This window comes from Lissotriton helveticus, chromosome 9 (assembly GCF_964261635.1).
Source record: "Lissotriton helveticus chromosome 9, aLisHel1.1, whole genome shotgun sequence".
NCBI lineage: Eukaryota > Metazoa > Chordata > Amphibia > Caudata > Salamandridae > Lissotriton > Lissotriton helveticus.
Window position 1 is genome coordinate 616,140,463 of NC_136070.1, and position 13,806 is coordinate 616,154,268.

The 13,806-nt window shown below is 45.6% G+C and overlaps 1 protein-coding gene across 3 annotated transcripts in view; it reads left to right on the forward strand.

Annotated features, from left to right (window-relative positions):
• The window catches only part of AKT2 (AKT serine/threonine kinase 2), a 475,180-nt gene that overhangs the window by 431,653 nt on the left and 29,721 nt on the right, over positions 1-13,806 (forward strand). For all 3 annotated transcript variants that reach the window (XM_078660662.1, XM_078660664.1, XM_078660663.1), the window contains one exon: positions 13,254-13,468. In XM_078660662.1, coding sequence (XP_078516788.1) covers positions 13,254-13,468 — 215 coding nt within the window. The remainder of the gene's footprint in view (positions 1-13,253; positions 13,469-13,806) is intronic.

Sequence of the window (13,806 nt, forward strand, 5' to 3'; positions counted from 1 at the left end):
TGTTGGGCTCGGATGATTGCACATTGTTGTCCTGGAAGAGTCTTCGAAGTATCCTGAGATAGGTGGCTCCTCCCCTGGACTACAGTGCGCATGGGCATCGGCTCCATCCCCAGATTGTTTTTTTCCGCCATTGGGTTCGGATGTGGTTTCGACGTCTTACTGTCGGAACCAAGTAAAACTATCTTTTACCGGCCAAAAGGCCTCGATTTTCTTGCGTCGGTATTGTCTGCGCTCGGTCTCGAGTCTTCCGTCTCTTGAAGCCGGAATAAGCGGAGTTTTCTTCGCTTTCTAAACTTTGAGGCCTTCTCATCGCGACACGACAGCAAGCCTTTACGGACATGGAGCGGAGCCCGTTCAAGTACTGCCCGCTCTGTGGGTCTAAGTACCCACACATCGATCTACACCCTGTGTGTAACAAGTGCCTTTCACCGGACCACGACGACGGCAAGTGCAAGGCCTGTGCACAGTTCCGCTCCAAGAAAACTCTCAAGCTTCGGCGCGCGGTGCGCTTGGAAGCTAGGCAAGCGGCCCCGGATCCGGAGAACATCTTCGGCGACCCGGAAGAAGAGGTCCAGGGTCACCTTCTACAAATCTCCCCCTCACGGTCGGAGGTCGAGGCGGATCCGGGAGACGACGACGGAGTCGCGGGTCAGGTCCTCGAATACGTCGAAGAGGTAGGAGACGACGATGAAATTTATGGGGCCGCGGCGGACAGCTCTGCGGACGAGCTCTGCCCCGAAAGTTTCGAGGACGACCGGGACACGGAATCGCCTGTCGGCCTTACCCTGGACCCGTTGCCGCAAGCCACAGCCCCGCCTTCGGGCCCGGCTTCGGACTCACTTGCTGGGCACGATGTTTCGAAACCGAAACTGAAACCGTCGGGGTCGTCCACACCTAAAATGGCCGACCCGAAATCGAAACTGAAACCAAAGGACTCGAGTGTTCCTAAGATGGCTGCCGTGCCTGTGAAGAAGTCGGTGCCCGTCACCCCGTCGGCTCCGTCGACCTCCGGTCCGCAGAAGCCGAGGAAGTCGGTCGATTCCGATGCTCCGAAATCGAAGCCGACGCCCGAGGAAAGGGCCCCCAAGAAAGATGGTCGGCTCGGATCAACGGCTCCGGCGCCGTCCAAGCCCGCCAGGGTCGGCTCCAAAGAGGCTACGCCCAAGAAGTCGGCGCCCCGGCCTCAAGATTCGGAGGACCCGAAGAAGGTTTCCGCGCCCAAACCGCACGAGGCCCGCGAGGACGTCGGATCCGAGGGACCGCTCAAAGCATCCTTGTCGGCGACGAAACCCACTGGCAGTGTACCGTCCCCCATTGCGGAGTCACTGCAGAGAATCAGGGAGAAGGCCCTTGCTCCATCGGCTCCGATGCCATCACCGCAGCCGCAAAAGGACGCTCCGGCTAAGCCTTCGGGGAAACTCCTTTTTCTCTTGCCACCCAAGGAGGCGCCGAAAGCGTTTTCGACGAAATCGGCTCCGAAGCAGGTTTCCTCACTGCCAGACCCTCTTCCACGTCGTGTACTCGACTCGGTGGACGATTCAGAGCATTTCATCGATGCTGCCACCGGCAAGCTGACCCTCTATAAACGGAAAATCACTTCGGAGCCGGTGGACCCCTACGTCATCCCGTTGAAGAAGAAGAGGGTGCCCCTTGACGCCTTAGGCCTCACGGAGCCGATTCAGCCTCCTCCTAGACGGAGCCCTACTCCCTCCCCAGAACACTCTGTGGGTGAGGAAGATGATGAGGATGAACAGTACAATTTCCCCATCGATGACCCTGATGTACAACCAGATTCATACGACGACTCTGGTGACCAAAACACCCAGGGTGCGGGCCAAGACCCGCAAACCTTTAATGCACGTGCATCCCCGACTGAGGACTCAGCAGGATTTCATGCACTAATTGAACGGGCGGCGGCCAATCATGATGTGGACATGCATGCCGACCCGGTTGAGGAAGACTTCCTTTTTGACACCTTTGCCATATCTGAGAGGACTGTAAAGACACTTCCTATGCTGAAAGGTGTTCTCAAACATGCTGGAGACATTTTTAAGGAGCCTACGAGGGCTAGAGTGGTCAACCCTCGCATTGAAAAGAAGTACAGGCCTGCTCCTGCGGACCCCGTCTACATCCGGGGACAGTTGCCACTGGACTCTCTTGTGGTTGCCAATGCCAGGAAACGTGCCAACTCCCAGACAACGGGTGAAGCTCCTCCCCCGGACAAGGAGTCCAAAGTGCTTGAGGCAGGAGGCAAAAGAGTGGCTGCACAGGCGGCAAACTTTTGGCGCATCGCAAATACACAGGCGCTCCTGGCGCGTTATGATAGGGCGCACTACGACACCCTAGAACAGGTTATACAACACCTGCCCCCACAGTTCCAAGAAGGCACCAAGATGCTTATTGAGGAAGGAAAGCTAATATCAAACGCAGCCATCAAGTGTGCACTTGACGCTGCGGACACAGCTGCTAGGGCTATCAACACTAGCGTTATGCTGAGAAGACAAGCCTGGCTCCGCATCTCAGGGTTCAAGCAGGATATTCAGACGACAATTCTGAATCAGCCGGTCAATCCTGATAGTCTGTTTGGTCCGGATGTTGACACCACCTTAGAGAAGATAAAGAAGGACACGGAAACTGCTAAATCTATGGGGGCCCTGCAGTCCCAACAGTTTCGTGGCGGCAATTTTCGTCGCTCAGGTGCACGTGGAGTCACCAGAGGACAGATGGGTCAACAATCCCAGTTCTCCAAAGGTGGGGCGCAAGCCTCGTTCACTAAGCAGAACAAGGGAGGTTATAGGAACAACAGCAACAGAGGTCGCGGCAGAGGAAACAACAGCTCCCGCACCTCTACTCCAAGCAAACAGTGACTCTCTGTCACTGCCCCCCGACCACCTAACACCTGTCGGGGGGAGACTGCAGCAGTTCCTGCCCGTCTGGAGAAACATCACCACAGACAGGTGGGTGCGACAATTAGTTCAGTATGGTTATTGCCTAGAGTTGACATCCACTCCACCCAACATCCCACCAAGGCAAAGGCCTATGTCCGCAGAGCACTTGCACTTATTGCAGCAGGAAGTAGTGGCGATGCTGCAAAAAGGCGCAATCGAGCTCGTGCCGGTGGGGGAGGAAGGCACAGGGGTATATTCCCTGTACTTCCTTATTCCAAAGAAGGACGGTTCTCTCAGGCCCATTCTCGATCTACGTCCCCTCAACCTGTACATACTATCGGAACATTTCCACATGCTTACACTGCAGCAGATTCTTCCCTTGCTAAACCAGGGAGACTTCTTAGCAACCTTAGATCTCAAGGATGCTTATTTCCATATTCCACTACACCCGTCACACAGGAAATATCTCAGGTTCACTATTCAAGGCAGGCACTACCAGTTCAAAGTCCTACCCTTCGGAGTCACAACAGCCCCGAGGGTGTTCACCAAGTGTCTAGCGACAGTGGCGGCGCACCTCAGGAGGCAGAATATCCATGTCTACCCCTACCTAGACGACTGGCTCGTACAAGCCAAGTCGGAGCAACAGTGCGCCGCAGACATGTCGACTACAATTCGCCTGCTTCACGATCTGGGTTTCTCCCTGAACTACCCAAAATCGCATCTTCAGCCGGCACATGTCCGGCAGTTCCTGGGTGCTACGATCAACACCCTGACAGCCATGGCTCAGCCAAACCAAGTCAGAATCGACAGCATTCAGTCGCTGATCCAACGATTCAGACCACGACACTCCCTGCCAGCGAGAGTGTTCATGCAGTTGATAGGCATGATGGCCTCCTGCATCTTCATAGTCCCTCACGCACGGTTGCATATGCGCCCGCTCCAGGAGTGCTTAGCGAATCAGTGGACACAGGCTCGTGGGCAATTGACAGACCTAGTGTTGGTTACCAGTCGGGCATACGACTCTCTGCATTGGTGGACTCCACACAACCTTTGCAAGGGCCGACTGTTCCAAGAGCCTGTGCCGCAGATTATCCTGACAACGGACGCGTCTCTCCAGGGATGGGGAGCTCATGTGCTCACTTACACAGTGCAGGGACTATGGACGACGCAGCAACAGAAGATGCACATCAACTATCTGGAACTGATGGCAATCTTCATGGCGCTCAAGTCCTTCATTGTACATCTGAGCAACAAGGTCGTGCTAGTCCGGACGGACAACATGACCGCGATGTACTACATTCAAAAGCAGGGAGGCACCCACTCGCCACAGCTGTCTCATCTGGCTCAGAGCATGTGGAAGTGGGCCATTCAGAGGAACATCTTCCTCATGGCAGAACACCTCCCGGGCAAGGACAATCAGATGGCGGATCTGCTCAGCAGATACAGCCATCAGATGCACGAGTGGGAGATACACCCTTCTGTTCTCCACCCGTTCTTCCAACAGTGGGGTCATCCGGAGATAGACCTGTTCGCAACAAAGGAGAACGCAAAATGCCGACTCTTTGCCGCCAGGTTCCCTCACCCACAGTCGCAGGGGAATGCGATATGGATGAACTGGTCAGGCAAATTTGCATACGCTTTTCCGCCGGCCCCTCTAATACCGCTGGTCGCAAGAAAGCTAAGGCAGCACTCCATGACACTCGTCCTGGTTGCTCCAACGTGGGCGCGCCAGGCTTGGTACACCACGTTCCTCGAACTCTCGGTGGTGCCGCATCAAAGACTGCGCCTCACACCCAGTCTTTTGACGCAGAACCATGGAGACATTCAGCATCCAGATCCACGACAGCTCAACCTGGCGATCTGGCTCCTGAAGTCCTAGAGTTTGGATACCTTAACCTACCTCCAGAATGCATGAGTATCATCAAGGAGGCGAGGAAACCTACTACTAGAGCATGCTATGCTGCTAAGTGGAAGCGTTTTGTCATCTACTGTACGTCCAATGACATCAACCCGCTAGATGCATCTATTCCCAACATCATCTGTTATCTGTTACATCTCTACAAGTGCAATCTGGCGTACACTTCCATTAGGATACATCTCTCAGCCATAGCGGCTTATCTTCAGAACAGGCAGCACCTCTCTGTCTTCAGGGTGCCCGCCATTAAAGCCTTCCTTGAAGGTCTGAAGAGAGTCATTCCCCCAAGAACTCCACCAGCTCCGGTGTGGAACCTCAACGTCGTTCTCACCAGACTGATGGGGCCACCATTTGAGCCACTGCACTCGTGTGAGCTCCAATTCCTTACGTGGAAAGTGGCCTTTCTAATAGCTATTACGTCTCTGAGGCGTGTCAGTGAGCTGCAAGCGCTCACCATACAAGAGCCGTTCATTCAAATTCACCCAAATAGGGTGGTGCTACGCACTAACCCTAAATTCCTTCCTAAGGTGGTGTCACAGTTTCATCTTAATCAAACTATTGACTTGCCAGCATTCTTTCAAAACCCGCAAACGGTGGCGGAAAGAATGCTCCATACCTTAGATGTACGGAGGGCGTTGATGTACTACATAGACAGAACACAACCCTTTAGAAAGACGAAACAACTCTTTGTTGCCTTCGCACCACAACACAAAGGCAACCCAATTTCCAAAGCAGGGATAGCCAGGTGGATTGTTAAGTGCATCCAAATATGTTATCAAAAAGCCAAGCGCACTTTAACAATACCCCCCAGAGCGCACTCCACACGCAAACTGGGGGCATCCATGGCTTTCCTAGGGAACATTCCTTTAGAGGATATTTGCAGAGCAGCCACGTGGGTCACACCACATACCTTCACAAAACACTACTGTGTTGATGTGCATTCCAAGCAGCAAGCAGCTGTAGGACAGGCTGTTCTAAAGACACTTTTTCAGGTTTCTGCAGCTGGCACGGGCAACCGCCGCTGATGGAGGGACTGCTATGTATTCTATGCTAAGATATGAATTTAGCAGCCCACATGCCTCGAACTGAATATGCTACTTACCAGTATGCATCTGTTCTTGGCATGTAGGGCTGCTAACATTCATATCGCCCGCCCTCCTCCCCGGTGCCTGTCGCAGCTGCAGATATACTATTGTATTTATTCATTAGCATGGACATCCTTTACACTTTCACTCCATCTCCTGCCACAATGGCGAAAAACAATCTGGGGATGGAGCCGATGCCCATGCGCACTGTAGTCCAGGGGAGGAGCCACCTATCTCAGGATACTTCGAAGACTCTTCCAGGACAACAATGTGCAATCATCCGAGCCCAACACTAGGCGGCGATCTAATGCTAAGATATGAATGTTAGCAGCCCTACATGCCAAGAACAGATGCATACTGGTAAGTAGCATATTCAATAATTGCTATATAGCCTCCAAAGTTATATGTTTCTGGTTCTTTTGAGAAAGACTCAGTTAGCGTTTTTTCCAAGCGGCATGGCCACTTTCATTACTTCTTTAGCATAATTTTGTTTATTATTTTACATCTGGCTAATTTGGTATTCCTGTGCTGCACAATATTCTGTCTCTTGGCTTGAATCCAAAGCGTCAAATATTTCTTTTCTTTGAAGGGTTTTACACTCATATTCCCTAAGTTTGCCGCTCTCACTTGCAAGAATGTTTTTATTCCAACTCTTCTCAAGTGCACTCCTTTTGGACTCATGCTAAAAAAAAGGTCATCCCCAATATATGACTTTAAAAGTAGATGTCAATACTTGATGTCTAAGTGTGGAGAGTGACATTTTTGTTTTGGTTAGAGGGATTCATATTTTTGTATATTGTCACCATCTTAAATTAGTCTTAAAAACTCAAGTCTCTTTTGCTGTTTGTTTTGGTATACCTCTCTTCCGGCTTTCGTCCCAAACCTTCTGCAGAGTAACGTTCGTGGCTAAAGCACAAAATAGGCTGTACAATACTATTTAGCTATGTCCATTGCTTTCTATGTTGCTTGGGAGTCTTATTTTTATTTTGTTTTTTTAAGGATAAACTGCCATAGGTCGTCCACCAAATGTGTATTTTCTCGAATTAATTCAAATAAATGAAGAGGTTATTTATATGCTGCTGTATATAACTCTGAAATTCAAACACAAATAGAAGGAGCGCCAAGGTAAACAAAATTATCTTGCATAATAAAGTCAATCAGTCAATAAAAAGTCAAGAGTTCCATGCAAGCTTCCTTTGTACTTGTATTCAGTTCTTTTATTGTAGTTTTTCACTTGAAAAAATAGTCTTTCTTGATAAAGATATCAAAACAAGAAGAAATTCAACACATCGTACAAATAAATATTCCACAGCCTACACGTTTCATCCCATCAGGGACATCATCAGGGCTGTAAAAAGAAAAAAATACTGCAATCTGAAAAAACTATTTTGATAATTACATCTGCACAACAAAATTATTAACCCGCCTTGGAACCTACCTATATTACAATCTATATATTCAATGTAATACATAGAAGTCTATTTTAAACAAAGATGGTCAGGGAATCATCAACTCATATATATTGTTATGATCACACAAAGAATGCTGGTTTCAACTAGGCATCCAACCTTCCGCATCCACCTTTCTCTTATCACAGTGCAAATATTTTCTAAAAATTGCATACAATGTTGAGCATTTGGCAATAGTGAGCAGGTTAATTAAGACTGGGTAACCTCTTTCCCCTTGAAGAACCATGAGGGTGCCCTAAAAGCCGTTGTCAATAATGTTAATTCATATATTTATCTACTCCTCATGACATACAGGGAACTCACTATTCATCCCCATCCCTCGTTCTGCTTTCACACATATACCTCTCACCTCTAATGTAAATCCTCATGGTTATATTTTGGGCGATGTGGCTCCTCAATACTTGTTCTTATATTCAAACTAAATACTTCTACAAAATGCCTAGTGTATATGAAAAGGCCTGAGTTTAGTGTTAATACCCCTAATTTACAAGCTTGAATATAGTATGAATCATACAACCTTAACTCACCTATTGTTAGGTTATTGATCGTATATCTCCAGGTTCTATTCAAATCACTTCCACTTAATCCAAAAACCATTAAAAAAGGAAATCTCCTGTTTATACAAAAGAGAGGAACCCTCTGTCAAGATACTCATTATCTCTAATCTGCAATAGTAAAATCCCATAACACAGTATAATTCTCTCACCTTTCATTGCATCTTCTCATCAAAGATCCAAAAAAGTATTATTTCCACTTCTACTTAATTCCAATACAACTGCAGTGATGGTCTGAAATTCACCAAGAGACATTTATTAAGGTCTCCTTCTCATTTATCTTCAATAATGAAGTCAACATATTCAGTGCTGTCCCCCCAAACAAGCGGTATTGCTGCACTCTTCCTGAATTCCTCTACTAGGACCATGTGTGTTTGTATTTATATAGCGCACTTCTACCCAGAGGTCTCGTAGCGCTGTATTCATACCGCTGTGGAACCCATCCTGGCTTTCCTGTGAAATGTCCACTCCTGGGCACCCCCAAGGTGAAGCCAGGCATCCAAGCGCTGCTGGGGCCGTTGTGGAGATTAAACAAGCTATTGCCCAGAGTCACAGAGTGGGACCCATGATTAGACTAGGCACCGAGGCGAGAATTATCAGGTCCGGGGAAATTGAGTCCAAGAACCGCCGAGGCGGGAATTGAACCCTGGTCCCGGGCCAGACCTCTGCATCAGGGTCTGCCGCTCTAACCATTGAGCCACGCTTCTCCACCATGCTACAATGCTCCCCATCTCACCTTACTCCTGTATTTACTCCTGTAAAACGTCTTTTGTAACACGACTTCTAGGCCCGATACATCCTTTTCCTGCTCAAGAGAGACCCATCATCCATCTTTCTGCAGAAATTATCTAAGGTTGACAAAGAGACGCATATTCAGGTCCCCTTCTCATACATCCTTCTACTTAAACTCTATTTCAATGCTCTCAGCCTCACCTTATTCCTTCATATATTTCTGTAATACGTCTTGACTCCGCGACAGCTAGGCCTGATAAATCCCGCCTTGAATTGCCAGTCGGGAGCAGGGCTATTTAAATTACCTGCTAACCAATCACTGTCTGCACTTCCACGGTTATAATTAGTGCCAATTACTCTGCCCTGGTTTCCTCCTAGGTCCGCACCCATTCTTTTCTTAATGTGCATGATCCAAACTGGAAAGACTCTATTTGTTTCCTGTTTGAGTCAATAGCCAATCGCAGCAAGTCCTATCCGCCCAGATAATCGTGGGTGATACCTCAACACAGGAAATAATCCAATTATTTCCTGTTTCGATAACGGGCCAATCATAGCACGTCCTCCCCCCCCTGTTGCGCGGTGTGCGTCTTAAATATACAATCATCTGACAATTACGGCCTGAAGGAAAACACACGATCCGGTCCGCACACTCTAACTTGAATACACAATTCTTACCTTTCCGTTGGCAATGTTCAAATTAAACAAACCATCATAATACATCAACCGCCACTCAGCCCCGCAATATGTATTTCCAGGTAAACCAAACATTTCATATCTTTAATCGCAGAGAAATCAAGCATATCCGGTCCCGCATTTACTATGACTAATCACAATCACCCTGAGTATGTTCCCTCTCATGTCCACTATAACTCCCGGACTAGGTCAGAAACATTGGCGATAGATAACTTCTGTAAGTATCCCTTATGTTCAAGTGTAGACTCCCCCTCGTACTATTAACATTCATTTCAATACAATCTTGTGTTTGTATTAGTGCCCGGCACTGTAGCACATCCATAATCCATTACTGTCAATCCTATATTATGAATATATCACTACTCCGTACCCGTGTAGGGGTGATACGCATCAGGTAAACGTTTCCTGAACTCCTACTTTAAAATCATTTCTCCATTCATCCATGATTAAATAATGACCGAATCTCCTACTTCCTATGTTTCAAAAACGCTGTCAGCCGTTCAAATATAATTTGCACTGTAGCATATCCATAATAAATTACTGTTCTTTATGTATCCTTAACATATCACTTCTCCGTACCCGGGTAGGTGTAATCCACGTCGGGTCAACGTTCCCTAAGCGAAAACACTGAGAACTTTCCTCCATCGATCTATGATTGAGAAAAGTTACGTTAACCGAATCTTATACCTTAATCATGTAGAAAACGCTACAAGCTGTCCAATACAATGTTCCCATCATAAGGGTGACCCCATTTTTTAAGGTACCTAATAACCAAAATCCAATCAATGTTGCCCTCCAATTTCGGTTCAATTATCACAGACTCCTTAATAAGCTGGCCTCAAAACCTAAGTGCCATTCCATTCACTCATCCACTTCGAATCTCCCCTAATATTGGCCTGACTGAAAAAACCACGTCGAGCATTTCAACCCATATAATCCAACCAGAATTTTTTTCCAAGAATTTTTCCTATTACCGAATATTTCGAGGATGCCAATACACCCTCGCAGTCCTGGTATTCCGCTCACTCATAATTATGCCCATTCAATCGACACCTCAACAGTTTGGTCCCTCAAAACGTAATGGTAACTTCCCATCGACCTATAGAAGATCTAGATCTATGACCCAAGACACTGTCATTTGCTCACTCATTTATTCTTGACCCGTCCCCTTAAGTCCTGTCGTGCTAAACTACACTCCTTTAGCTCCAACTAACTAATGATATATAGTATAATAATCCAATCTTATTTTAAGAAATAATGTAATTCTGAGTCGCTGTTCAGACCCAACTTAACCGCTCTACACCGGCTAATCCACCGTGCTTCCTGCTGTCTTATCATAAGTTCCCAATCCCCACCTCGGACTCTAGGTTCTATTTTCTGTATCCCATGGAACTTGAAATCCTTCAGTGTACCGTGATTTTCTTTTATGTGTTGAAAAATGGGTGATTTGGGATCTTGGTTTGTTATTGCTCGTTTATGTTCCTGTATCCTGATTTTAAGATTTCTCTTCGTGCTTCCAATGTATACCATGTTACAGGCACATATTATCGCATAAATCACCCCCGTGATATTACAGTTAATAAACTCCTTAATCTGATAGCACTTATCCGTATTATGGCGAAACTCCTTCATTCGATTTATCCCCAAATTGCAGATACTGCAGGACCCACAAACGAAAAAGCCCTTTCGTGGTAAAGGCATCCAACCAGTAGTGGTCTCTCTCGAAGGCTCAATGTAATTCCTCATTATCATATTACCTATTGTGGGTCTCCTTCTATAAACGACTTTTGGTTTGTCCCCAATGATATTTAGTAGACCCGGAACCCCTCTTAGCATGTGCCAATGTTTTGTTAGACCCTTGTACACTTTGTCCCTCTGAGTATTGTTTTTTGTCACAAAAGCTAGTGGTTGTTTGGACTCTGATTTAGTTTTAGGTACTAATGTTGTGTCTCTTTGGATTTTGTGACTCTATTCATAGCCTTATCTAGATTCCTTTTCTTGTAGCCTCTATTTAACAGTCTTCGATTTAATTTATATAGTTCTTCCCTGAAACAACTTTCTGTGCTACAATTTCTGTGGATCCTAATCATTTCTCCGAAAGGTATCCCATTAATTACCGATGCTGGATGAGCACTATCCGCCCTCAAAATAGAGTTGGTCGCCGTACTTTTTCTTTAGAGCTTGCTCTTAATAAATTCACCCTCCTCAAATAGTTTCACATCCAAAAAATCTATTCTTTTCTCTTGATGATGCATAGTGAATGTCACATTAAAATCATTCGGATTTAAAAATTCAAAATATCGTTGTAAGTCATTCTTCGTACCCCTCCATAATAGTAAAATATCGTCAATAAAACGACCCCAAAAAGAAATAGTCTGTCCATTCTGCAGCTTCTCTGCTCCAGGCATGCTCCCTCTTAAACCAACCCTTAAAAAGGTTGGCATAAGAAGGAGCAAACCTGTAGCCCATAGCTGTCCCCCTTATCTGGTGATACCACTCATTTTGGAACAAGAAGAAATTATTTTTCAAAATAATGGATCTCATTTTAATGATCATCTCTGAATGCTCAATTAAACTGGCGCTCCGGCTGCCTAAAAAAAGCCTCAGTGCATGTTTTATCGTTGTGTATACACATGTATAGTCCGACCATGTCTAATGTGACAAAGCTCATTCCCTCTTTGAATGGACGCAATAATATCGAACAAAAAAATGTTATTGCATTGACCAGGATCGAAGTATTCGAACAACTGCTATAGTGACTTTGCTCTGGTGTGCTACAGTGCTTATGAGGTGAACATTTCTAAATGTGCCTGCTGGTACAGGGAAGGGAGAGGGATCTGGTAGAAGCACAAGAGATTCGGTCACTAAATTGTCCTGACCCACTGATATACATAGACTGGAACAAAACTCGCAAACAAGTTAGAAAAAAATTCTTCCAATGCGAGTATTAAGCTGATTCAGTTCCTTTATCCCCTCAAGACCTATATCACATCACAAAAAAACTAGCAAAAATATATCTGGGGTCGTTGCATGATAAAACATGAAACCATGCCTATAGGGGATATTCCCTGTGAAGAAAGAAAATAAAATGAAAAACTGATTTGCTGGCCCATGTACGGATGAATAGTGGTTAAGTTGGTCATGTCAAGGGTTCCAAAGTATGAGTAGGGAAAATAGACTTGCAAAGTGGTTGCTGGCAGAAGAGCAGCATATAACATTTACTTAAAAAGATGATAAGCCAGCAGAAGACCTGACAGAGGGGGCAGAAATGCTGGCATGACACCAGACCACTGTGATGGATAAAACATAACACACTGGATAAATGAAATAAAATGTATTAGAACTGGGAGAGCTGTCAATATTTTATGTCAGAATTTATTGACGGCTGGTACGCCTGACTGAGATACTACTACAATGTTTTGTGTAATGATGCTTTATCAATTTGACCTACTATGTATGGATGGTTTATTTTCAAAATATTATTACGTTTTTGTATTTTGTCGAAAATTTGATAAAACATGTTTTTTAATAAAAATTCATATCGGACGCTTTACATCTCACTCTGTAATGTCTGCTTCTGTGTTTCTTTCTGTTAATATCATGTACCACTTTAAAAAGACTGGTTCAGGGAGCTTGAAACCGATATTGAATCATAAATATCAGTTATTAAATAGACCACTCTAGAGAACAGCTAATTGCCAGCAGTTTGCGCTGGTGGCAAATATGTATACATTGTAAAGATTATTCTAATGTTGTTCTCATTTGTTAACAGTATCAATATTTTCTGAACAGCGCACCAGGTGCAAGATATACACATTTCCAAGGATTTTAAATATTTGCCATTTGGAAAAAAAACACGACATCTTAGAAAAAACCCTGCATTTCTTGGCACTCATTCTTCTGTTTTTTCCTGGTAGGTACTGGAGGACAATGATTATGGTCGTGCTGTGGACTGGTGGGGCTTAGGTGTGGTAATGTATGAAATGATGTGTGGGCGCCTACCGTTTTACAACCAAGATCATGAAAGGCTTTTCGAGCTCATTCTGATGGAAGAGATTCGCTTTCCTCGCACCCTGAGTCCTGAAGCAAAGTCTCTGCTGGCAGGGCTGCTGAAGAAAGATCCTAAGCTACGGTGAGCAAATCACCCACTTTATTTTCATCTTATAAAAGCAGTCAGTGTATTTAGCAGTGTGACTTCCCTCTTTGTCTATCTCAATACTTACAAGGCCCCTCTCATCACCCTTAACTGGGCACAGGTAATGGACTATTAGATAAACATCTTAATATTTTACTGCTAAAACCTTTTTCCTCCCTAATTAAGGCCTTGATTGCTGATGTTTCGGCATTCCTTTGTGCCAGACATATTAAATGTACGCACAGATAATGTTTGTTGAAAACTTCGTGGAGGCACTTCCCTTCTCATTTGTGTCTTGTCCCAATGGAATGTTGTAATTTTGTTAAATGCCTGTC